Source organism: Chelonia mydas, chromosome 1, assembly GCF_015237465.2.
Source record: "Chelonia mydas isolate rCheMyd1 chromosome 1, rCheMyd1.pri.v2, whole genome shotgun sequence".
Lineage (NCBI taxonomy): Eukaryota > Metazoa > Chordata > Testudines > Cheloniidae > Chelonia > Chelonia mydas.
Window position 1 is genome coordinate 22,842,170 of NC_057849.1, and position 26,065 is coordinate 22,868,234.

Consider the following 26,065-nt stretch of genomic DNA (forward strand, 5'->3'; position numbering starts at 1 on the left):
TTCTAGCTAAAATTATTGAACGTCAAGAAGTCAATGTTGTATCTACATCTTTATAAGTGCAATTGTATCCATTTGTAATTACGTCCCATTTTAAAATGGCTGTACACCATATTTGTACAAATTTTATGAAGTATTTACAGCATTTTGTTTAATGGTAAAGAAACCAAATTGAACCCTGTTCGTCTTATTCTTAAGAAATGCTATCAGGCTAAATCACAGTTTTACATTACTAATATCTTGGAACTAGATGTAAGACGCAATCACTTCTTATATTTCACTCAGCATAACAGTCTAAGGGTTGGATCCCCAGCTGGTGTAAACTGGTATAACTTCATTTTCCCTTGTCCTTGCAGGGCTCGATCCCAAGGGTTATGCGCTTCCTCCCACTTGTGAGTGGATGGGCGGGGCAAGCCTTTGGGCCTCATTTTCTCCACTCCACTTCAGTCTATCTTTTAAAATGGCCATCACAGGCCAATTCAGGGGCCCAAATTAATATTCTGTAATGCCAAGCAAAGGACTTGTTAGTGGGGGGAAAGAGGGAGGAAGGTTTGGGCAGCAGAGGCTATTTATAGTGGAGGCTCTTGGTGGGTTCTTACTTAGCCTGAGGGGTTTACTTTTTGTTTGTTATGATGCATGATCTGCTATCGAGGGGGGAAAGTCTAATACTTCTTAGTTTTTCTTTTTCTTTTTCTTTTTACTAGTATATAATAGGTAGTGGGGTTGCAGCACTATCTTTCAACAGTAGTTTAAAGGGTCTTGGTTCTCTTAGGCTTGATTAAATAAGCTTATCAGATGCAGTCAGTAACAGTTTTGTGTTGGCCTTGCTCTACATGAAGCTGCCCTGACAACCAGTTAACATCTGTTTGACATTCTAGTCTCCTTTGTACTTTGCTGTGATTCTATTCCAAGGAAAAACAAAGGCACCTCCTATTGTTTCTGGTAAATTTTTCCTTCCCTTATGTATTCCCAGTCTCAGGGATTTGAACTAAATCAGTGCCTTTTCACAGCCTTTTGTTAGAGGGAATTTTAACATCTGTTTCATGCTTAATGTCTCAGTACCGTTCCATACGCTACAAACAATATTCTCTGATCCTAAAAGTGTTTGAAAAGAGGAATCTTTCCCTTTTACTAAACCAGCTCTTCTTTATACATACATACATACACCCAGAAATGTGGGAGTGTTATAGCTGCATTATACACTGCTCTCAAATTATCTAGTTCCTCACCCCTAAATTCTTATTTTGTTAACCAGTTTGCTTTCATTTTAAACTATGGATTGAATTCAGTCTCAGGTGATCCAGTTTGATTTGAAAACTTCATTCTTTTGATTTCTGCACATTTCTCTTAACTTTTTAGTTTCTTCGCCATTCCTCAAACAAATAAATCTCAGACTTTAATGGAAACCACAAGGCTTAGGTCAGCAAGCCAGGGCCCTAACCTATTTGCGGTAATATTTCACTTTTTCCTTAATCTCTTAAGTAAGTAGTGCTGCTGGAGCATGGTAGTATCTACTCCTTTTAGTGCAGCTGTGAGGCAGGGAAGAGTTATCCCTATTTTACAGATAGAGAGACTGGCTAGAAATCAGTGAGTTGCATAATATGTTGGGTAGAAGATACTTTGCAGTAAATTGCTCATGCCTAAAAACAAAAAAATGCCATTTGGGATTTTAAAGTTCACTTTTTAAGATTGTTTAAAGTCTAGTCTTTGTCTTGTTTTTCTAAGTGAGACAGTGGCTCAAATGTCAGTGAGAAGGAGGATAGTCCAGTGGTTGGAGTATTAGCCTGGGATTTGGAAGACCTGGTTCAACTCTCTGTTCTTGTAGACTTTGTAGTGACCTTGGAAAAGCACTTAATCTGTCTGTGCTCTATCTATAAAATGGGGCTAATAGTACTTCCCTTCCTCACCTGGGTGTTATTCTTAACACCTTAGAGATTGGGAGGTGCTTTTAAGAGGACAGCTACTCTGCACCTCCTGAATATCATTCTGCTTTACTGGGTATGAAAAAGCAGGCATTCAAAGTTCACTAGTCACTTCTGAAAATCATGGCTGAGCTGTTTAATTGCCTATGTTTCTCTGTCTGTAAAAAGATATTTGCTTTTGGAAAGTGATTTGCAATCTATGGTTGTAAAGCACTGTATCAAAGAGGAGTTCTAGGTTTTATTGGCTAAATGAGATTCTTGTGTGTGCATACACACTCAAAGGGACTGCAGGGTGAGAGATCCCAATAAATCAAAGTTTTACAAATGCAAGATTGGGGGACTGCTTCAAGCCTACTAGGGAGAAGTGACTAGTTTATTTCCATTGTCCAAGGAAACAGCAATGCAGAAAGTAAACAGCATAAAGGGTAGTGAGGTTAGCGGTCTATCACAGGAGTGGGTGGGTGAGATTCTGTGGTGTTCAGTGTGCAGGAGGTCAGACAAGATGATCATGATAGTCCCTTCTGACCTTAGTCTACGAGCATTAAAAATGAAAAGGAAACTAATTTTAAAACTACATTTGAGTTTTAAAACTCTTAATGTTTGAGGTGGGAAACATGCTTTTTCAGCAGATAATGTTCCTTTAATTCCTAAAATTTTGGATAGCTATTCCTCCACCTCATTAGTTGTGCTTTTTTCCTATATACTTACTACACGTGACAATGCCCTTTCTTTGTAACTCTTCATTTCCTTTGTGGCAATCTAAGGGCTTGGAGACACACACATTGTACTGCTTTACGTACACTAGGCTAGTTAAAAAGCAGTGCACCTCCCTTTAAGGTGGATGCAATTATACTGGTATATTCCTGTAAGGGAAGGGGAAACTACACCACTCCAAGGCAACTTTCATACCACTATAACTGTCCATGCTAGGGGTTATACTGATATAGCAGTTTGGGTAGAAAATCACATTTCTGATAGCTAAATCAATACAAAAACTGTCTGTAGATCAGGCTTTAGTCCAGTCCCTGTACGAAGAATAGTGTGCAAGAGGCGGCAGAGGGGGGCTCAGTCTGTCAATCAATACTTTTCCTGGCATAGCTCTGTCAGTGAAGAGTGGCAGGGATCCACCCTCTTCCCAGATATAGCTGTGCCAGCAGAACTACATAAGGTAGATGGAGTTATACTAAGAAAATTACGCTTTTTATCTTGCTTGGGGGCTGGAATAAATTATACCTACTAGGAGTGATTTGCTGGTATAATATAGTGGTATAACTACACTGGCAAAGTGCTCCTACTGTAGACCTGGCCTTGGTCTCCATATTCCATCTGTATGCAATGCTACGTAACCAACACAGTGTAAGCAATGTGGCATGTTGGTTTAACGGTAAACAAGGTGTGGGTGGTTTTGTATTTAATCCATAGACCAGCATGCATGTCCCAAAGGAGGGTCTGCATCACTCTCCCCAATTGACAGGTGGAGAGAGAACCACATAGAAAGTGACTTGCCTGAAGTTGCACAATCAGAGGTGGAGCAGGGAGGATAACCCTTCTCTATCCCCTTTCAGGCCTTATTGAACCCACCAGCATCAATGTATATAGCAAAGGTTACGGCTCAATTTCTGTGGAAAAGGATAGCTTAGTTTTCCCCTCTCTGGCAGTATAAGAAGCTCTTCCTTTTTAAATACTTAGTTGTGATTGATAGCACAAGAGAGGCTAGTCTGACCATCCTATACAATAAACTATATTTACATGTGTCATTTTGGGGCTCTAGGAATTTCCATGATGAGAAAACTTTACTGGGAATGTTATATAGCTGCAACTGGGTCTACTGTCTCTCTGTTTATGCAAAAGAAAACGGGTGCGCACACTAAATCCTCACTCCCACTAAAAATCTGTATTCACTCCACATTTAAATACTAATCATGTGAACTGTAGGATGCTAAGCTCTGCCCTACAGCGTGCTGCCTTTCAGTCTGAATAGATTTTGATCACTATAAAAATAATTCCCAAACCACTCCCACAATATATAGCAGGTTTCAGAGTAGCAGCCGTGTTACTCTGTATTCGCAAAAAGAAAAGGAGGACTTGTGGCACCTTAGAGACTAACAAATTTATTAGCGCATAAGCTTTTGTGAGCTACAGCTCACTTCATCAGATGCATTCAGTGGAAAATACAGTGGGGAGATTTATATACATAGAGAACATGAAACAATGGGTGTTAACATACACACTGTGACGAGAGTGATCACTTAAGGTGAGCTATTACCAGCGGGGGGAGGGACCTTTTGTAGCAATAATCAAGGTGGGCCATTTCCAGCAGTTGACAAGAATGTCTGAGGAGCGGGGCGGCGGGGGGGGGGGGGTGGAATAAACATGGGGAAATAGTTTTACTTTGTTCACATCAGCCACACTATCAGAGGCTCGTTCACCTGCACATCTACCAATGTGATATATGCCATCATGTGCCAGCAATGCCCCTCCGCCACGTACATTAGTCAAACTGGACAGTCTCTATGTAAAAGAATAAATGGACACAAATCAGACGTCAAGAATTATAACATTCAAAGACCAGTTGGAGAACACTTCAATCTCTTTGGTCACTCAATTACAGACCTAAAAGTGGCAATACTTCAACAAAAAAACTTCAAAAAAACCAGACTCCAACGAAAGACTGCTGAATTGGAATTAATTTGCAAACTGGATACAACTAACTTAGGCTTGAATAAAGACTGGGAGTGGATGGGTCATTACACAAAGTAAAACTATTTCCCCATGTTTATTCCCCCCCCCCCCCCTACTGTTACTCAGACGTTCTTGTCAACTGCTGGAAATGGCCCACCTTGATTATCACTACAAAAGGTTCCCCCTCCCCCTGCTGGTAATAGCTCACCTTAAGTGATCACTCTCATTACAGTTTTCAGAGTAGCAGCCCTGTTAGTCTGTATTCGCAAAAAGAAAAGGAGTATGTGTGGCACCTTAGAGACTAACAAATTTATTTGAGCATAAGCCATCCGATGAAGTGAGCTGTAGCTCACGAAAGCTTATGCTCAAATAAATTTGTTAGTCTCTAAGGTGCCACAAGTCCTCCTTTTCTTTTTACAATATATAGCATAGGCCAATATTTTAAATAGTAGTATTTTGTATTAAACTGTTTCAGACGTTAGAAACTGTTGCGCTTTTGTGCATTGGTTAGATGCATTTTAAAGAGGAGTCATGTTGGATTTCCCTCTTAGTCTTTTTATTACTGTGCTATGGAGAGAGAGTAAACTAACTTCACCAAGGGAAAGGGGGAACTTTGCCCTCCAGCAACCAGGGGCTGTGGCCGTTTGCATGGGTAGGTCTTAATGAAAGAACAAATAAGAAATCCTTCCTTCCCAGGCTCTAAGCAACGCATGAAAGTTCATCCCGAAGGAGGCAGAGTGGGCAGCTGGGCTTTACCCTGCCTGGCTGACGCTCGCACTGCGACACACCCACCTGGGAACACCTCCCCTTGGGCTCCGGGCAGAAACTCACGGGTGGGCGGGGCCCTAGAGCCTCTATTATGACGTAAGCTCTAGCAACAAGTGAGCTTCTCTCGCGTCCTGGATACGGCTCCATCCCTCCCCCTGCAAGCTCCCTCCCCCTCCCCCTGAGCAGCCCTTTGAATCCCTGGCCCCCCAGCAGCTGGCTTGTTTGCCTTCTCCTTCCCTCCCTCCTCAGGGGCTCGGGGGAGGAGGCAGTGGAGCAGGGAATGGGGGAGAGGCAAGGAGGGCAGCGTGCTAAAGTAGAGAGAAGCTGAGAGGTGGGGAAGGCGGGAAGGTGACAGCCTCCTGGAAAAGGAAAAGCAGCGCAAGCCCCTCTGCTTTCTGCTGCTTCACCTTGATGGGGGATGTAAAAATGCTGGACAATATCCATGCTGCAATCCTCGAGTCTGGCAAGAGCGTGTTCCCAACGCTCCCGAAGCTCACGGCGGACGGTAAGGCCTTCACGCCCCCCGGAGCCTGATTCGTGTGAATTTCATCAGGGAGACTCCTACGTACAATGGTGTTCTCCAGAGGCCCTTTGTGTGTCTGGTGCATGCTGGGGATGCCCATCCATCCTGCCACTCGCCCTACAGCGCTATGTACAGTGCCTTAGGCACAGACATGGCAGCCAGGGTGTCTGGGTTCTATTCCTGAGTCTGCTACGGACTTCCTGCATGACCTTTGGACAAAAGTCACTTGCCAAAAGTCTGGGCCTCCGTTTCCCCATTTGTAAAATGGGAGAAATACTAGTCTCATGGGAGGGAGATTTGCTCAGCTTAACTCATCTTAGTTAAAGTGTTTGGTCCTCTAGAAGAGTATAGCGTGTGTATCTATCCAAGGGTAAAATACAGCTTAAACGTAACGTGGTGTGTGAAATACAGGAGGGTTGTTGGATCCCCTTATGCCTCTCAGTAGTCCAGTCCTCTCACAAGCATTTGCATGGAACTTCCATTGACAAGTTTCCCTAGTGACTGGGTTTAAGGTTTGCTTTTGGAAGGAAGAGGGGTATTTGGCTTTTTAATGAAAGCTTTAAGCTTCCTATGATGCTTTTCTGTACTGTAGTGACGTCGCCAGAAATGACAGGTCTTAGCGCTGTTCTAAATTAAAAATCTAAGCTTGTGAAAACTAGTTTTTGAACTCGGAACATCTGTCCACTGTTATGTGTCAGGCTGCAAGAACTCCTTGCCCAAATCCTTTAGAATTTGTAGAAAAAATGTGTTTCAACCCCAGACTCTTACTGAAGGTTTTAGAAGGTCCAAATCAGGTTTAAAGTGGAACTTGGTTGAAAACTTAACTATGGAGCAAGTACCATTGCTCTATAGTGAATGTATAAACTATGCAGGATGCTTGTGATTACACTGGGATGCTGGATTCTTTTTAGTCAGAAAAGAAGAGTCCTATTTTCCATGGAGTGTGGCGAATTTGTGTGCTTGTCACTAGAGATCATGACATATTGTGTTCCACTTGCATTTCAGAAGTCTTTAGTATTTGGGCCAATGTGTCTGAATTTGTGGAACGGCAGCTGTCAATGAACAAGGTGGGCCTCACGTCTTATTCTTCCTCTTGAACCCAAATGTTTCCAAGGATTCTGATGCACGCCCATGCCACTAAAACCTGTTATGCACGCCTCCTCTTAACGCAAGAGGCATGCACAGGCAAACCAAACCAAAGGTACATTGTAGTCTACAAATGTGCCACAAGTGTCTCTTACCTAGTTTACTGGGTTATTCAGCACAGTGTAGCATAGTAAAGTTAGATTTAAAAAAAAAAACCCAACCACATAGATCTATATGTAAGGAAGCTTAACACTTTTTATAGAGGTGGGAATTTTAGTATGATACCCCTTTAGGCCTGTTTTCCATGCTAAGAACAGATTTTAAAAACCCCCTTGTGCTCATTTCTTTTGTTTTTAAAGGAGAAATGACCCCCTTATTTTAAAAATTAGCCATTCAAGAAGTGGCAAATATGTTAAGATTGGTACCAAGCCAACAGGTTGCTCTGGGGATTCCAGAAAAATCTAGCAGTGCCCTAATGCACCTTTGGCTATTTCAATTAATTGTATCTAACAAAGAAATATAAGTTTCGTAAGATATTTAGATTGCTAGGTTAAGCACTTAGAACCTGCTCCTGCCAATCCTTGATTGTAGGGGTAGGCCTTACTCAGGGTAATGTAGTCCAGCTATAGCCTATGGTGCTACTTGTGTGGGTAGGAGGTTTACTCAGTGGGGTGAGGATTTGCAGAGTCGAGCTCTTTGGGGCTTCTCTAGATTAGGGTTATTTATTTTGCAGTTACTATATCAATGGTTTTTTTCAAATAGCGAAAGGGAGGGAGAGGAGAAAAATAGGAAATATTTGGTGCTTTCAGGGAGCTCTGAGAATTGCCCCATCCCGCTTCCCTGCACCGGAAAACATAAGGTGTGGACCGGATGTCAATCACCACCATCAAAATGCTCTGGCATAGAATAACAAATTATGAATTGATTGTGATTATATAGAAGCAAAAATGTTTCCCCTCCGTCCTGAATATTTATTATTGCTTATTTTTCAGGGTGTCCAAATACCAGGGCTTGGAACATTCTCCTTTTTAAGACAAAAATTAGATGTTGGCAACAATAAATTTATCCTTATTCAAAGACCTGTTTTTCTTCTGTCTGAGAAACTAGCCCAGATTCATGGACTCAAACTTGCCAAAATACACACTCCTGGTAAGAAGTTTGATTATGGCATTTGCCTTTCTTTGAAACATATTTGTCCTGTGCTATAAAATATCTGACAAGATTAATAGCTAAGCAACCAAATGTGATACATGTATAGAATTCCTTCACTGATAACAACGTAGGCTCTGTCGATAAGACATCAAGAGGGAATTTCTTTACAAGACACTGTTGCTTTTATATTTATATCCTGTGTAAGGTTAGTATGTTGCTGTTTGAAATGTTCTTTTACCTTCTGACTGCATAATGCCACATCTGTGGAGCTTTTATGGTAGCTGCAATATATTCTAGTAAAACTTTATTACCACTGAAATTCCATATGCATCTTGCACAATACTTCAGCTCTGCAAATTCAAAGCTTTGTGCCCGGTTTTACACATGCACAACTCCAAGTCTAAAGTGGCCTGCAACCGGTTTATTTTATTTTCGTGGCACATACCTTCATAGAGTAATCAGCTGGAGACAGCTTAAAATAGACCCGAACAAACAATAGGTTTTATGAAGCACGCGTACAGTTGTATGTATTCTGAACAAAAGGAGTTTCACATCAATACCGTCATGTTTGCACAGAGTGGGGAGCAATGGTGTTGATTATGCCTCTTGTGCAGCATCATGGGGCTGCTTTAAAAAAAAACTCTTTTGAGTTTGAGTCTCAGTCTGGTGCCCCCTGGTGACAGAGCACTGGTACTGAAGGCAGAGAAATGGGCAGGCAAATTGTTAGGGAACTGTACTGTCGAAGGTAACAGATCTAAGAACTGGCCAGCACAGTCTTTGTACCATTTCAACTATATTGGTTTGAAACTGGTATAATTAAATCGATACAAATGGATGCAGTTACACTGTTGTCAAGGTGCCTTATATGGGAATAAGCTGTGCTTATACAGGTAATGCTTATTCCCATCATAAGCTATGCAGATATAAGGCACCTTTATACCTGCATAAATAGTGTACACACTCGGGGTTGTACGATTTAACTATATCTGTTTTAAAGAAAATTGCACTCTTAACTGGAATAGTTAATTTGGAACAAAAACTGAATGTAGACCAGGCCTGATTCTCCTCTGCATTATGTTGGGCTTATGCGGATTTCAATAGTTATGCGGAGTTAATAGTTACACTGGTGTACAGCAAAGGGTGTAATGGAGTGCAGAATCAGTCCCCATATCTCTAAGATGAGTTGCAAAATGAAAGTTCTGATCACTTGTGGTTATCAAAGATCACTGTATTTAAGAATAGGGGTCCTGGTTAAATTCCTTCTCTGGTTTCATGTTCCATCCCCCTGCAATTTCAACTGCATACAGTATTCTTCACTTCCTGCCCTGAAATCCTGTGCTGTATAGCTGCCATGTTTCATTTTTGTATTTTCATATTGAGGAAGTCATCCCTATATAGCTGGCATATCAGTTTGCTTTTAAAGAGCTTGGGATCCTTCAGAATAACGAGCTATATGGAGTTGTAAGAAGGTCAGTAAAATGGATATGATAATCCATAAAGGTTTTGTGAGGCTTTATTCATGGTTGTAAAGTGCTTTGAGCCTTTTACAGGAAGGTGCTACGTAAGTGCAAAATGTGATTCATTAATTCACAGCCTTGTTGCTGCTGTTATTTAGGAAGTCTGCTTGCTGTTTGAATTAGTGGGTTCCCCTGATTGTTGATTTCAGGTGATATCCCAATTATTCAACTGAACTTCATCATGTTATCCCTGGAGGGTCCCTTTAACAGGGAGATAGTGGAAGGATGTGTAAAAGAGACCCTGCTTTTTTTCTCACGATCCATCGCTATCAAACAGAATGTTGAATTCACTTTCAAGGGAATCGGAGTTCTCGTTATCCGGGACAACAAAGTGAAAATGAAATTTTACAAAGATTTCCTTCAAGCCATGGATGGCAGTGGCAATCTGGTGAAAGCTCTTTCCAATGTAAGTTTATCATTTTCCCAGGAGAACTTAAATTATTTTGAGTCAGTATCAGTCAATAATGTCTATTAGTCAGGTGGTGGGTTACACTGTGCACACAGCTAGTCTTGTACTGTATTATTCTTACCTTGTCCTCCCATATTATCATAATTTATTTATTCTTTGTTTTCTAGTAGTGCTTAGAGGCCTCCACTAAGTTCAGAGCCCTGCTGTGCTTGGTGCTGTGGATACACATAGTAAGAGACAGTCCCTGATCAGCAGTGCTCACAATCTCAACAGACAGGACAGCGCAACGTTGTTATAATGTTGTTATCCTTATTTTAAAGATGGGGAACTGAGGCACATACAAGCTCAGGGTATGTCTACACTGTAATCGGAGGTGCAGTTGCAGCACATGTAGACATACTCGAGCTAGCTTTTTTCTAGCTAGCTCAGGTCCCAATAGCAGTGAAGCCATGGCGGCACGGAATGAGCCTGCAAGGGAGTCTGAGTATGTACTCAGGTGGCTAGCCTGTGCGGCCATGACTTCACTGCTATTGGGACCTGAGCTTGCTAGGTTAAAGCTAGTTTGGGTATGTCTACATGTGCTGCAATCACACCTCAGATTGTAGTGTAGACATGCCCTAAGTGACTTACCCAAGGGCACGCAAGAAGATTGCGGCAGAGTCTGGAACAGAACCCTGATCCCCATCCAGTGTCTCTCTCCCAGTCCTACGTATTGCATCCTGTCATAATGCTCTCTGGGACAAGGACCATCTCTTGACTACATGTTTGTTCAACCGTTAGCACAACAGGGCCCCGATCGGCACCTCAGGGTGCTACTGTTGTACAAATAATAATGAATAATAGTACTCTGGGCAAAGAAAAAGAAGGCCTGAGTTTGTGTCCCTCCTTGGTATGAGGACAGACATTTTAGCTGTGGGAAAGACTTGCTGCAGCTTTGTGAATGAAACCTTAACTGGACTAACTGATGTCTGTTCAAGTCCATAATCTGCAGGAACCGTACAACCAACCAACCAAGCAGTGCTTTAAAACCACACTAGTAACATGTGTTAACCATGTACCTGTCTCCACTTGCTTCTCTACTGGAAAGTAAATATCCTCTTTATTGAGTCTAATGATTCCTGACCACTCAGAAATCATGACAATATTATCATCCATTATCAGTGATTGGCTGGGACAGATTCCATCAGTTACAGTGAAGGACAAATGTGAATGAAATATAATTTTGTGACAGGATTTTGGAGCAGCAGCCTGTTGTTTTAGAAGTAGAAAGGGTTGCCTTATTTGTTACCTGCTAGACAATGTCCTCCGAGTTATCTCAAATGTCTGTCATTGTAGAGGCCTGGGACAGGCGATTCAGTCATTTCAGGCAGAGAAACTGCTATGTCTCAGTCCCGTGGTTGCAGTGTTGTCATGTTTCCAAGGTGAGTACTTCCGCTTCTTTACCAGTTCACTGACCAAGCGAGCATCTCCTATCTTACATTTGACAGCCCTGAATCTATTGTGTTAGGGCTTGTCTACACATAGAATTATTACTCCAGAATACCTATTCAGGGTAGCTATTCCAGGATAACTCTATGTGTGGGCACTCTTTTTCTTTAAAAAAGTATTAAGCTAAATTGGAACAAGGCACTTTTATCCCAGGATAAGAGAGTCCACTCATGGAGTTATTTAGGAATAGTTGTTGCACTTTAACTTCACACTTTACCATAATCTGAATTAACTTCCAAGTATAGACAAGGTTAGATAATGTTTTTCATAATGCTTCACCTGCCTCATCTCTTTCTTTTGTATAAGATTTCAAAAGGAGTTTAAATATGTATGTTGCCTGATTTTTACATGAACAGCTTCCATTAAATTATGGATCTGGCCTTAGACTTACAAAAGTCACATGGTCATGTATGTTACTGGTATTTGTGGCATTCAATTGAATGAATCCCTACCACCAGTCTTCCTGGGTAGAAGATCCACAGGAAAAAGTGGCAAGTCAAAAAGACAAAAGGATATCTTGCTTCCCTCTTCAATAATTCCCTTTCCTTCATAACCTAACTGAGGTACACAACCTCCCAGGGAATCATTTCCTCCTTTCCCCCAGAGGAGGAGTTCCACCCTGTCTCCCCCTTCCTGCCCCAATGACACTGGTTTAGAACAGGAACTATCCATTCATGTAACAGTGATGGGTTTAAAATATGACACTTTGTGAATCATCAGAAGTAGACTTTCACCATTAGAAAAGTGAACTTTTCAAGGACTTTCCAATAGTATCAATTATTTGTTTCTAGTCCTAGTACCTCGTGATATGTTGAACTGTAAAATTACAGCACTGTCATAATATTTAAGGTAATTTTTTGAGTTTCTAAAATATATTAGTTTTATTTTTTCCTCTCCCTCCGAGTCCCATTTGGGTGGACTTTAGGTAACTGAGGGGCTGATCCTGAGAGGGGCTGAGTACCCACTTCCAAGTTGCTCAGCTCAGTTTCCGCACACCTGAAGATGCTCAGCACTTAACAGAGCTTTTGCACCTTGCAGGCTGGGATCCTATGGGAGCCATAGGCGCTGACTCCATGGGTGCTCCGGGGCTGGAGCACCAATGAGGAAAAATTGGTGGGTGCTCTGCACCCACCAGCAGCTCCCCGCCCCGCCCCCTGCCTGAGCTCACCTCCGCCTCCGCTCCACGTCCTCCCCTGAGCACGCCGCTGCTCCGCTTCTCCCCCTAGCTCCCAGCGCTTGCTGCCGCAAAACAGTTGTTTTGCGGCAGCAAGCGCTGGGAGGGAGCGGGGAGGAATGGGAATGCAGTGCGCTCTGGGAAGAGGCGGGGCCAGGGCGGGGATTTGGGGAAGGGGTCCAATAGGGGCAGTGAGGGGGCAGAGTTGGGGCTTTGGGGAAGGGGTTGGAATGGAGGTGGGACAGGGGTGGGAGTGGGGGGACAGGGGGCGAGCACCCACCGGCGCTGGGAAAAGTGGGCGCCTATGATGGGAGCCTGGCTTTAAATGAAGGGGAATGTAAAACACAGCACGAGTGAAATATTTGCAGCTTTCTGAAGCATCTCCAATAGTGACATCTCTGTCAAATGTGTAGCATACACAGAATACATGGTGTATTGATGTGGTGTGATCTAAAGGGTTTATTGGTGTGGCTTGGGATGAAATGAATCACACACACTCATGCTGATAGCGCCTTCAACATAGATAGGGCCTAACCAAATTCACAGTCCATTTTGGTCAATTTCACAATCATAGGATTTTAAAAAAATTTAATTTTCATGATTTCAGATATTTAAATCTGAAATTTCAAGGTGTTGTAACTTTAAGGGTCCTGACCCCAAAAGGGGTTTTGGAGGGGGGAGGATAACAAGGTTATTGTAGGGGGGACTGCGGTACTGCCACCCTTACTTCTGCGCTGGCAGCAGCTCTGCCTTCAGTGCTGGGCAGCTGGACAGCAGCAGCTGCTGGCTGGGAGCCCAGCTCTGAAGGCAGAGTCGCCGCCCGCAGCAGCACAGAAGGAAGGATGGCATGGCATGGTATTGCCTCCCTTACTTCTGCGCTGCTGTCTGCAGAGCTGGAACCTCGGCCAGCAGCCGCCACTCACTAGCTGCCCTGCTCTGAAGGCAGCAGCACAGAAGTAGGGATGGCATGGTATGGTATTGCCACCTTTATTTCTATGCTGCTGCTGCAGGGGGTGCTGCCTTCAGGGCTGGGTGCCTGGCCAGCAGCCACTGCTCTCCAGCCACCCAGCTCTGAAGGCAGCGCAGAAGTACCATAACGCCCCCCCCCCCAACCACCTGTTGAGTCGGGACCATAGGTGCCAACTCCATGGGTGCTCCGGGGCAAGAGCACCCACAGAAAAAAATTAATGGGAGCTCTGCACCCCCATCAGCCAAGCTCCCCTCCCCATCCCCCCGTCTCACTTCACCTCTGCCTCTGCCTCCTCCCCTGAGCATGCCGTGTCCCTGCTCTTCCGCCTACTTCCCAGTGCTTGCAGCTGCGAAACAGCTGTTTTGTGGTGTAACAAGCTCCGGCAGGGAGCGGGGAGGAGCGGGAACACGGCGCGCTCAGGGGAGGCGGCGGGGAAAAGGTGGGGCTGGGGCGGGGATTTGGAGAAGGAGTCCAATAGGGGCAGGGAGGGGGTGGAATTTTGGCAGGAACTTTGGGGATGGGGTTGGAATGGGGGCGAGGCAGGGGTGGGGAGGGCGCGGGGCAGAGTGGAGCTGGGACAGGGCCAGGGGCAGAGGGGGGTCCAGTGCTCACCAGCGCCAGCAGAAGTTGGCACCTATGGTCAGGACCCCAGTTTGAGAAACGCTGGTCTCCCCCGTGAAATCTGTATAGTATAGGGTAAAAGTAAACAAAAGACCAGACTTCATGGGGGAAGACCAGATTTCACAGTCTGGGATGCGTTTTTCACAGCCTTGAATTTGGTAGGGCCCTAAACATAGAGCTTTGGTGTCCTTCGGTATAAAAGGAGTTATAGAAATGTAAATGACTGAGAATAGTTAAACTGAATACTTTCTGCCTTACTTCGTGACATATAGATTGACATAAAGAATAATTTTTGTTACTGTCCATTTTTATGTAAATCATTTTACATGCATAATCCTTAAGGCTGCTCTATATTCTGATTTTGAAAAGTGCAATCTTTACAGTAGTGCTAAAGATGCTTGTGTGACCAGGTTACTAATACAACATTGTGCCTTCTATTCTGGCATATGTTCTACAAAACAAACTGATATCTTTTCCTTGTTTCCAGGATTGAGTTGAAGGAAACAGACAACAAAGCTGCCATGGAAACCATCATAGAAGAACATGAAAAGTCCAACAAAGAAAAGGAGCCAATAGAAAAAGAGAGAACTCATAGTAACAGTACCAGTAAAAAAGGTAGGTTGTCAACAGAATATTGATACAGGTTCATTGTCATTCACTTGTTAAGACAATAGGGGCCAGGTTTAAAATGTGCAGTTTGCACATGGTCTGGCACACATTTAACAGGTGTAAGCATCCATCATGGCAATGATCAATCACGCTAGCCATCATGGAACGGAATCACAAAAGGGTCCAACCCTTCCAATTCAAGAAGATATTTCCACTCAACTCTAATACCTACACTGTATTGCAAAAGGCTCTCTGCAGTTTTATGAGTTTGGCTACGCAAAAAGCATTGAAAGTTCAGAAAATCTATTAGCATTCCAATATGGTGCGTGCCTCGTACAAAATCACAGCTGGCTTTTATTTGGAGAGAAAGCATCCTCCTGTGATGATCATTTGAAGGCTGCCAGCCTATGCCAATACTGAATTCTATCTTTAAAGCTGGGAAGCAATTTTCATTCTAACCCTCACTTTCAAGTTGCTCATAAACATCACAAAAATAATCCTTTAGGGCTGTAAATTCCCATGCTTAGGGTTTATCTCCACAGGAAAGTTTTATCAGTATATTGGTAAAAATAAACGAGTACAACTCCTGTGTGGACACTTTTATTTTGGTATGTCACTCCACATGAGGAGTTACACTGGTATAAGTATATTGGTTTACATTCACACCTTAGCTTATACTGCTGTAACTTTCCTGTATAGATAAGTCGTGAGTCTCAGCCAACAAGCCACATTCTGCATTGTGCTTTATCAATGGACAGGGAATGGAGTCTGAGACTAGTTGGTCAAAGTTAGGAAGAGACAAATAAATCAGAAGTTATTCAGAGAAAAGCAGCTAAAAATGCTTTAGCCTCGAGAGATTGATTGAAAGTGGCTGGCGTGCTTTGGAGGCTCTGTGCACCTGCCGCTCTCTTTGAATTCAGCTGAAAATCAGTCAGTTGCTGTATAGCGTTGCCAAATTAAGCAGGGCTGAGATAACCATCTTCAGTTATTTATTGTTTTGGGGCTATAACCAGGGGTTATGGGATGAGAGGAAGCAAAGGAAAACTTAGACTCACTGAGCCAGATGCTGGAGCTACATCATTTTATACTATCTGAGCATCTGTCCCACTCTCATGGAAAATATTCCTGACACTGAGATCTATGTATGCTGTGCAACAGTCTCCTAAAGGCACTGGTAGCCCCATTTGTTAGAACACAGTATAGTGTAGAGTGTGGGGAATGATGCTGTACTATAGAAATTAATAGCTGGGAAACACCCATGATATTATGTGTCAGACAGGTATTAAAACCTGTAGGTGACTGAAACTCCTCCATAACTAATGTAGTTCAGTGGTAAAAGAATGGTTTTACGGCATTGGAATCAATGGGAGTACTCACCGAGTAAGTGACTTCTAAGACTATCAGAATCTGTTCCTAAGGCATTTTTAAAACATGGAAATGCTGCAGCACATCTACAGTGTGTGTCTTATGTGAGCTCCCCTGCTATTCTCATCTAAGTTGTCACAGAGATGCTGTTCTTGGGATTTTCCTTGTTTCACACTTACAGAGAATCTTCCCATTAAGCGCCTTCTGTCCCGACAATCTATTGTTCCTGCCAAAGTATCAGGGTTCAATCTGACTGATGAGCTGGAGAAGAACATCAAGCAAAAGAATGCCCCTGAAAGGTGAGACTCCCTGGGAGACGTGGATAAGGGTAACTATAAGCTTTTCAGTATTTTGATCTTGCACTGAACTGCAGCTACAAAGTTTGTATTGTATTGTACTGTACTGTATTTGGGGGACTAACATGAAGGGGAAGGGAGTCCAGGAGAGCTGGCTGTATTTCAAGGAATCCCTGTTGAGGTTACAGGGACAAACCATCCCGATGAGTCGAAAGAATAGTAAATATGGCAGGCGACCAGCTTGGCTTAATGGTGAAATCCTAGCGGATCTTAAACATAAAAAAGAAGCTTACAAGAAGTGGAAGGTTGGACATATGACCAGGGAAGAGTATAAAAATATTGCTCGGGCATGTAGGAAAGATGTCAGGAGGGCCAAATCGCACCTGGAGCTGCAGCTAGCAAGAGATGTCAAGAGTAACAAGAAGGGTTTCTTCAGGTATGTTGGCAACAAGAAGAAAGCCAAGGAAAGTGTGGGCCCCTTACTGAATGAGGGAGGCAACCTAGTGGCAGAGGATGTGGAAAAAGCTAATGTACTCAATGCTTTTTTTGCCTCTGTTTTCACTAACAAGGTCAGCTCCCAGACTGCTGTGCTGGGCATCACAAAATGGGGAAGAGATGGCCAGCCCTCTGTAGAGATAGAGGTGGTTAGGGACTATTTAGAAAAGCTGGACGTGCACAAGTCCATGGGGCCGGACGAATTGCATCCGAGAGTGCTGAAGGAATTGGCGGCTATGATTGCAGAGCCCTTGGCCATTATCTTTGAAAATTCGTGGCGAACGGGGGAAGTCCCGGATGACTGGAAAAAGGCTAATGTAGTGCCCATCTTTAAAAAAGGGAAGAAGGAGGATCCTGGGAACTACAGGCCAGTCAGCCTCACCTCAGTCCCTGGAAAAATCATGGAGCAGGTCCTCAAAGAATCAATCCTGAAGCACTTACATGAGAGGAAAGTGATCAGGAACAGTCAGCATGGATTCACCAAGGGAAGGTCATGCCTGACTAATCTAATCGCCTTTTATGATGAGATTACTGGTTCTGTGGATGAAGGGAAAGCAGTGGATGTATTGTTTCTCGACTTTAGCAAAGCTTTTGACACGGTCTCCCACAGCATTCTTGTCAGCAAGTTAAGGAAGTATGGGCTGGATGAATGCACTACAAGGTGGGTAGAAAGCTGGCTAGATTGTCGGGCTCAACGGGTAGTGATCAATGGCTCCATGTCTAGTTGGCAGCCGGTGTCAAGTGGAGTGCCCCAGGGGTCGGTCCTGGGGCCGGTTTTGTTCAATATCTTCATAAATGATCTGGAGGATGGTGTGGATTGCACTCTCAGCAAATTTGCGGATGATACTAAACTGGGAGGAGTGGTAGATACGCTGGAGGGGAGGGATAGGATACAGAAGGACCTAGACAAATTGGAGGATTGGGCCAAAAGAAATCTGATGAGGTTCAATAAGGATAAGTGCAGGGTCCTGCACTTAGGATGGAAGAATCCAATGCACCGCTACAGACTAGGGACCGAATGGCTAGGCAGCAGTTCTGCGGAAAAGGACCTAGGGGTGACAGTAGACGAGAAGCTGGATATGAGTCAGCAGTGTGCCCTTGTTGCCAAGAAGGCCAATGGCATTTTGGGATGTATAAGTAGGGGCATAGCGAGCAGATCGAGGGACGTGATCGTTCCCCTCTATTCGACACTGGTGAGGCCTCATCTGGAGTACTGTGTCCAGTTTTGGGCCCCACACTACAAGAAGGATGTGGATAAATTGGAAAGAGTCCAGCGAAGGGCAACAAAAATGATTAGGGGTCTAGAGCACATGACTTATGAGGAGAGGCTGAGGGAGCTGGGATTGTTTAGTCTGCAGAAGAGAAGAACGAGGGGGGATTTGATAGCTGCTTTCAACTACCTGAAAGGGGGTTCCAAAGAGGATGGCTCTAGACTGTTCTCAATGGTAGCAGATGACAGAACGAGGAGTAATGGTCTCAAGTTGCAATGGGGGAGGTTTAGATTGGATATTAGGAAAAACTTTTTCACTAAGAGGGTGGTGAAACACTGGAATGCGTTACCTAGGGAGGTGGTAGAATCTCCTTCCTTACAGGTTTTTAAGGTCAGGCTTGACAAAGCCCTGGCTGGGATGATTTAACTGGGACTTGGTCCTGCTTTGAGCAGGGGGTTGGACTAGATGACCTTCTGGGGTCCCTTCCAACCCTGATATTCTATGATTCTATGATTCTATTAATTGTGAAAAGAAAAAAAGAAAAAAAGAAAATTATTAATTAAACTAATGAGGAAGGGGGGTAAAATTTTCAAAAGTCCCTAAATCCCATTTTCAAACATGACCTGGGGGCAGATTTTTAAAGATATTTAGGCACCTAAAGATGCAGATAAGCGCCTAGTGGGATTTTCAAAAGCACCAAACAAGTTAGGTGCCTAAGTCTTCTACCACTACCTTTTCCTGCTCCTCCAGAGGCTGTGTTTTGTGCGGGGCCCGATCGGAAGACATGCTCTAAAGTGGCCTCTGAGCATGTCTACTGGATCAGGCCCTGCAGGTGAGACAGGCAGGGGAATGCCTAGTTTGTGAATCCCATTGGGACTTATGAACGTGTCAAGTGCTGAGCTGCTTGGTGGTGTCAGGACACTGGCTGTGCACTGACAGAAATTTAGGCACCTAGTGGACTTACCAATGGAAACCTAGGTGCTTAGGGACCTTAGGCACCTACAGGGTTAGCCAGCAGCTGAGTGGGTTTTGAGGACCTACATTTTGGACTTAAATGCCTAAAGTGGCCGTTAGGCATCTAAGACCCCCATGGGAATCCCACCCTTAGGAACCTAAGTTCCATTGGCTTTCAATGAGATGTAGGCTCCTAAGTCCCGGAGTCACTTTTGAAAAGTGGCAAATAGGCTCCCAAGTCACTTAGGTGCTTTTAAAATTGTTACCCGAATCTGCTTGATGTGGCAGATTCAGGCTCTCGAGTAAAGGCTTTAGAATGTGTCCAATATTTTGTATCTTTGTGTCCATTAGCAGTAATCCTCTGAAGTCGGATAAGTAAGTAGATTTAATTTGTGTTTATTAGAATTATTGTACAAACATGTCAAAATCTAAGCTATTTGGGGATGAATAGTATAAATGGGCATTTTCTATATAATGTCCCTGGGACACCAAGTTCCAGCTTATCCCTCGATCAGTGTATCAGTGTACCAGTTTATTTTCTTGAGATAAAATTTAATTACCTAAGTAAACTAAAGGTTAAAAATTCCCATTGACTGAAGCTTTTATCATGCAACAGCCGTTTAAAAAACCCTAAATCTATGGTAAGGGTGTGCTATTGGCTCATCTCACATTTTCTTGCTGTCTGGGAGGTATATAGTACAGTGAGTGTCTGTGAGTGTCTGGTGTCTACTTCATTTTCGTCTGACGCCATCTCCATTTTGTATCTGATAGTTTGGTAACTAAATGCAAACAATTATTCAAGAGGTTCAGGATCCTCTTACCATTCACAGTGGAGTTGAGTGAACCTGATCCTCCTACTTGATGAGAACAGTCTGCAGAGTTTATAAACATTTAATGGAAGAGAGACTCAGAGTGCTCTTCTAATGGCTTCTAAATGTTTTCACTGCTTGTCTGAGCTTTGTTTGACACTGTCAGTTGTTCTGGGAGGTCACTGAGACCCAATTCAGCCATGATTAAACATGTAGGAGCTCTTTGTTTTAATTTGACAGATGCTGCTTTACAGGGCAAAGTGAAATTCAAACTTCTCATGCACCAAGGGGATAGAACAGTGCCCATCTCCATTGTTTGTCTGGGGTTTAATCAGTTAACCTAGAGGCTTTTTCTTTTGTACTAAAGCTTATTACTGCGATGGGCACAATAGAACGGCCAGAGACTGATAGGTAGATAGAATTGCTTCTCTTACCAAATTGCTTTCTCTTTGTTTACAGCGTTCGCCACTAGCAATCTATCTATATTGATCTTAGGTACTAATATGGCCCCCATTAGCATAGTGTATCACAATCTGTAGTGTATTTAAATGTATGTACAATGCCCAGTATAACTGTGTCCCCAGGTGCCTGACATTTAGATGACACTGTTAGTTAAATAGTGAGAGGGGCCTGGATCTGGGACACCTTGAGCTTTAGGGAAGTTCAGACAAGATGAGAGTGTTGTTGTTCAGGGTCATCGTCTCCCCCTCTCTGTTCATTTGAATACAGTCAATGAAATAGGAGAAAACTGAATGCATGTTTCCATCCCCTGCCTTATTTATTGGTCATTTAAAGATATACATCGCTGCTTTGCATCTGAACCATCTCTCTGCCTCTCTGGCCGCTATCACCACAGCAGCTGAGCACATCACAGGCACTATTCAATTTATCCTCGCCGTGCGCCTGTGAGGGGGGCACGTGCTGTTATCCCTGTTTTACAGTCACACAGGGTGTCTGCGTCAGAGCTGGGAACTGGGCCATTGGACCATTAGGCATGGGACAATCCTCAGCAGACGATGGATTGGACCCTAACCGATCGGTAGCACATTTTTTATTCAGCAACTATAAATGCAAGTGAATTCCTGCAGAGTTTTGTGTCCTGCTTTCCTGTTTCTCCAGGGGGTAATTTAGTTTACTGAAAACTTGTTTAGCCCTGTCTTTAGGTGTTCCTTCCTGGGCACATTGGGTCACTGAGGTTTTACTGTGTTTCTACAAGAGATAGTGGATGGACTCCTAGAATTGCTTCTGGGCCAGGCTGTGACAGTGTGCATGACAAAGCATCATACGTGCACACTGATGGCAAATTAGTTACTGGCCGTGACACAGGGTATGACCACACTGGCGCTAGAGGTTTATGTCCAGCTCAGGTAGACATACCTACGCTAGCTCCGATCGAGGTAGCATGCTAAAAATAGAAGTGTGGCTGTGGAGGTGCATGTGGCAGGAGAAGGCTAATTGCCTCAGTATGATCCTGTCTGAAACCCTACTCAGGGGGGATAGCTGGTCCTGTGGCTTGTGCTGCTGCAGCTACCTTGCTATTTTAGCAAGCTACCTCGGTCAGAGCTAGCGCAGGTATGTCGACTGAGCTGGGAATTACACCTCCTACTCCAGTATAACCATGCCCTGGAACAGTCTATTGTTAAGCTCAGTTTGAAGCTGTGGTCCTGATCTTATGGTTTTGAAGCCAATACAAAGACTCCCCGTATAAGCCCATGAGTTCAGAGGCCTATTAAGGCAAGGTCCAGGCCACAGAGCTGAGGGAGTGCAGGAGCCAGCATTGCAGCTGTGAGCAACAAGAGGAGTGGCACACACCTGAGCACTGCTGGATGACTCCTGCTGCAGCAGGAACCAGACAGGGGCTAGCTCTCCAGTGCCTGGGATGACAAGACCAAAGGGAAGAAAGGATGGCAGCAGTTGGGAGCCCTGTGGCTTGTGACTGGCTGTTTTGGAGCACCAATGAGGTTTTCTGTTTGTTCTTTTTACTGGAGGATGTAGCAATTTAGAGAATTTGGGCCCAGCTTCGTCTTAAGCCACCTCTTTATGTGTGGGCACTATCCTCTGGTGTGCATTCATGAACATGTGTTTAGTTTCTCAGTGATGTGCCAAACTCCATTGCAAAACTGCCTTATGCCCAGTGTGTTGGTGTCTGTACACAGCCCTTGTAATAAACTGAGTAACATGTCCTGTTGTCTATTCCTAGCGCAACATCACCTGCTCCTCCGTGTTTCTCAAAGACTGAAACGGACTGCGGTCCCAACCTAATGCATGCTACCGGACCCAGAACTCCATCCCCTCTTTGTCAAGATCATGGTAGGGCTGGACAGGTACAATATATGGATCTTATTTACTTATTATGTCACTTTTTAATCGCAGCAAAACGTGGTTACCTGGGGGGTCAATTTTAAAACTGTCCCTAATGGCTGTTCACTATAACAGTCAATGGCTGTTTTTATAGGCCATATTGGATCTTACTTAAAAAAACAGGCAGTTCATTATGCAAGTATGAGTAAATCCTGGTCAGCACTCTATTTTGAAGAAACATATAGGAATACATTATTTGAGACCTGGTTATTATGGAAATGTTAACCATAAGGCTCTTCATTCATTAGCAATTATGGGATGTAGAAAATAAATAGTTTCCCTATTGTGCACAAGTGTTTTGCCAAAACAAGTGCGAAGGTTGCATATTTTGTCAATTATTTTTACACCTTGAAGTTTTCTGGGAGCTACTGAAGCAATGTGGGGACACTGCACTTTGATTCAAAAAGGGATTAGATATTTATGTGGATATCAAGAATATCCAGTGTTGTCATAATTAATGACTACAAACATTTTGGGAGGGATATTAAAATCCTTGATTTAGGGTTTGAGCCAACCTCTAACTATGAGAGACCAAGATGAGACCTGTGTGTGGGGCAGATTATCCCACATCTGCCTATTTAGGGGCTCTTACATCTTCCTCTGAAGTGTCTTTTAACAGTGAGGGTAATTAACCATTGGAATAATTTATCAGGGGTTGTCATGGATTCTCCATCACTGGCAATTTTAAAATCAGGACTGGATGTTTATCTACAAGATCTGCTGTAGTTCAGACAGGAATTATTTTGGGGATGTCCTATAGCTGGCCTGTGTTATGCAGAAGGTCAGACTTGATGACCACAGTGGTCCTTCGTGGCCTTAGAATCTATAACTCTGGTGCTGGCCACTATCAGAGACAGAATACAGGATTAGATGGTCCTTGGGTCTGATCCACTGTGACTGTTCCTATGTTCAAACCATGAGAGCTGGCAACACTGATTGGGTCAGATCTTCAAAAAAAAAAAAAAAAAGGAGCATAAAATTAGGCTCCTGAATCCATATTTAGGATCTATAAAAATTGTCAAAAGTTCTGAGCATGCAGCACTTCTGACTGGGGCTTATGTCCTCGTAATGCTGGCGTATTAATTCTTGAGATCAATAGGAGCTGGTGGCTGCTCAGCAGTTTTGAAATCAGGCCACTGATTTAGGAGCCTAAATATGGACTTAGGAGCTTAACTTTAGGCGATTTTTTTTTTAAATCTTGGCCACTAGCTAATTTGTCCTATATTTAACTAACCAGCCAGCCGAACACAGACAACACATATACTAACAGCTGGGAAAATTTTCTGTTACTCTCACCTGCAATGTGCGCTGTAGAACCCTGCTCACTAATATATATAAATGTTGCAGTTTGTGCATGTCTGACTATACGCAAAACCAGGCTCTTCTGTGATTTTGTTGTGTTCATGTTTGATTGCCAAGCTGATCTAGAAAGATTCTACTGCATGTTCTGGGTTGGAAATTATAAAGTCTAAAACAACATAGCTGATAAGGGTAGGTCCACACTTGGGGCAGTGAATAGAGCCCAGACACAGCGCACTCAGCTAGCACAGGTATAAACAGCGGTGGAGAGCGGGGTGGGTAAGGCTTAGACAAGTAAAGACATGCCAGAATGCTAGGGTCTGTACCTTACATGGCTCTCTACACACCCAAGCCATGTCTCCCATGTTTCTATTTTTAGCAGTGTAGTGTCCCACTGCTGGAGCCTTTCTCCACTGCAATGAAAGATGCCAGCAGCAGGGAAAGGCTCTGGCAGAGGGAGGCAGTGAGAAAAGGCTCCACCACTGGGGAGCTGCCGGAGCCTTTTCCCACTGCCAGAGCCTTTCGCTGCGGCGTGTAGCTACACGTACCCTGCATGTCGCTGCAAGTGTAGCCATTGCCAAGCTCTGCCAGAGAGGCTTGTAGGTTGGGTTTTTTTTGTCAATTTCATGTATATCTCCTGCCGTTGGTCCCATGTAATCTTTTGCATGGGCAGACTGTTCCAGATCTAGGAGTGCTAATAGTTATCAGGGATGGGATTTTCAGATGTTCCTACAGATTTAGGAGCAAACTGACTTTCAAAATAAGTTTTTTGCCACTGCACAGGAATTGTGCATCTAGCTCAGGGGTGGCCAACCTAAGCCTGAGAAGGAGCCAGAATTTACCAATGTACATTGCCAAAGAGCCACAGTAATACGTCAGCAGCCCCCATGAGCTCCCCTCCTCCACCCGCTCCCAGCGCCTCCCGCCCACCGGCAGCCGTGCCGATGAGCGCCTCCCCATCCCTTCCCGCACCTCCCAATCAGCTGTTTCGTGGTGTGCAGGAGGCTCGGGAGCGGGAGTGGGAGGATCGAGGGCATAGCAGGCTCAGGGGAGGGGCCAGGAAGAGGTGGAGTGGGGGCAGGGCCTGTGGCAGAGCCAGGGGTTGAGCAGTGAGCACTCCCTGGCACATTGGAAATTTGGCACCTGTAGCTCCAGCCCCGTAGTCTTTGCCTATACAAGGAGCCACATATTAACTTCTGAAGAACCGCACGTGGTTCCGGAGCCACAGGTTGGCCACCCCGATCTAGTTGGCCTTAGTAAGGAGGAAATAATTTCCCTCTAGTATTTTTAATTAAAACACCATTTGTAAGAAGGTTGGATTTTCTTGAAGACTTGTGGAAGTTCATTGTAGGAGAAGGGTAAATAGAGGGTGAAAAAATAAAAGAGATGACGGTAATGTGCATTCTTTTATATTTCTATGGGGACTCCAGGAAATGTGCTACCTGTGTATGCAGCGTGCTCAGAGGAACATCCCAGCGTACTTCAGCGAAGAGAGGCGGAGGAAAGAGCAGGATGATGACAGAATATTGGTGCAATACCAAACTATGAAAGACCAGGAGGCTCTTCATAGGCAGCAGGTATTCCATGCAATTTGGAGCACTCAGAGAAACAGGATTCCTACCACCAGGGAGAGCTGAGTTTTGAATCCTTCAGAGAAGTAGGCAGGAAAGGTATCTATAGATCAGTGGTTCTCAATCTATTTGCCACTGTGGGCCACATATGCTGCCCTCTCTGTTATGTAGGCTGCATCCACACACTATATATATTACCTGTATGGCCCGAAGGCTTCACGTGGGCCGCAGCTGTGTGCTGATTGGGCTGCAAATGGCCCGTGGGTTGTGAACCACTGCTGTAGATGCTTGTCTATTTGCTATTCTGAGAGAAAAATTTCTAAATAAAAAAATGAGGGAATAAAGAGAGACCTGCTGCATCAAGGTCTTGGTCCAAAGCTAGCTGAAGTCAATGGAAAGAGCCCCATTGAAATCAGTAGGCTTTTGATCAGGCCCTTAATTTAACTATCACATTGTTGCTTCGTAGAAATCTCTGTTTGTGCCCAGAGTTCTAAAGGCTTACAGCAGAATTCTCTCTGCATGGCAGTTCTTTACATTCGCTGGTCTGGGAGTGAAATGTGTTCCAATGAAGAGGCCCCACACAAGACTCTGTGCACCACTTCAGCCCCAGAGGCTTGAGGGCTTAAATGGTTCAAAAGGCCCTGCGCTAGGTCCTTGGCATTGGCAAGCATTTCAGTCACCATGTGCAGACCAAGTATTGCCATGTTAAGTATTCAGAACTCATGGGAATGGCTTAAAAACTGTGAGATTTTACAATAAAAAATAAAAATTTAGCTGTTTTTGTTT

The 26,065-nt window shown here is 44.0% G+C and overlaps 1 protein-coding gene across 1 annotated transcript in view; it reads left to right on the forward strand.

Annotated features, from left to right (window-relative positions):
* Window positions 1-5,441: 5,441 nt before the first annotated feature.
* The window catches only part of CCDC81 (coiled-coil domain containing 81), a 33,230-nt gene continuing 12,606 nt past the window's right edge, over window positions 5,442-26,065 (forward strand). Inside the window, exons 1-9 of the mRNA XM_007060602.4 lie at window positions 5,442-5,874; window positions 6,898-6,959; window positions 7,971-8,127; window positions 9,797-10,053; window positions 11,392-11,477; window positions 14,797-14,924; window positions 16,465-16,582; window positions 22,249-22,372; window positions 25,139-25,285. Coding sequence (XP_007060664.2) covers window positions 5,781-5,874; window positions 6,898-6,959; window positions 7,971-8,127; window positions 9,797-10,053; window positions 11,392-11,477; window positions 14,797-14,924; window positions 16,465-16,582; window positions 22,249-22,372; window positions 25,139-25,285 — 1,173 coding nt within the window. The 5' untranslated portion in view covers window positions 5,442-5,780. The remainder of the gene's footprint in view (window positions 5,875-6,897; window positions 6,960-7,970; window positions 8,128-9,796; window positions 10,054-11,391; window positions 11,478-14,796; window positions 14,925-16,464; window positions 16,583-22,248; window positions 22,373-25,138; window positions 25,286-26,065) is intronic.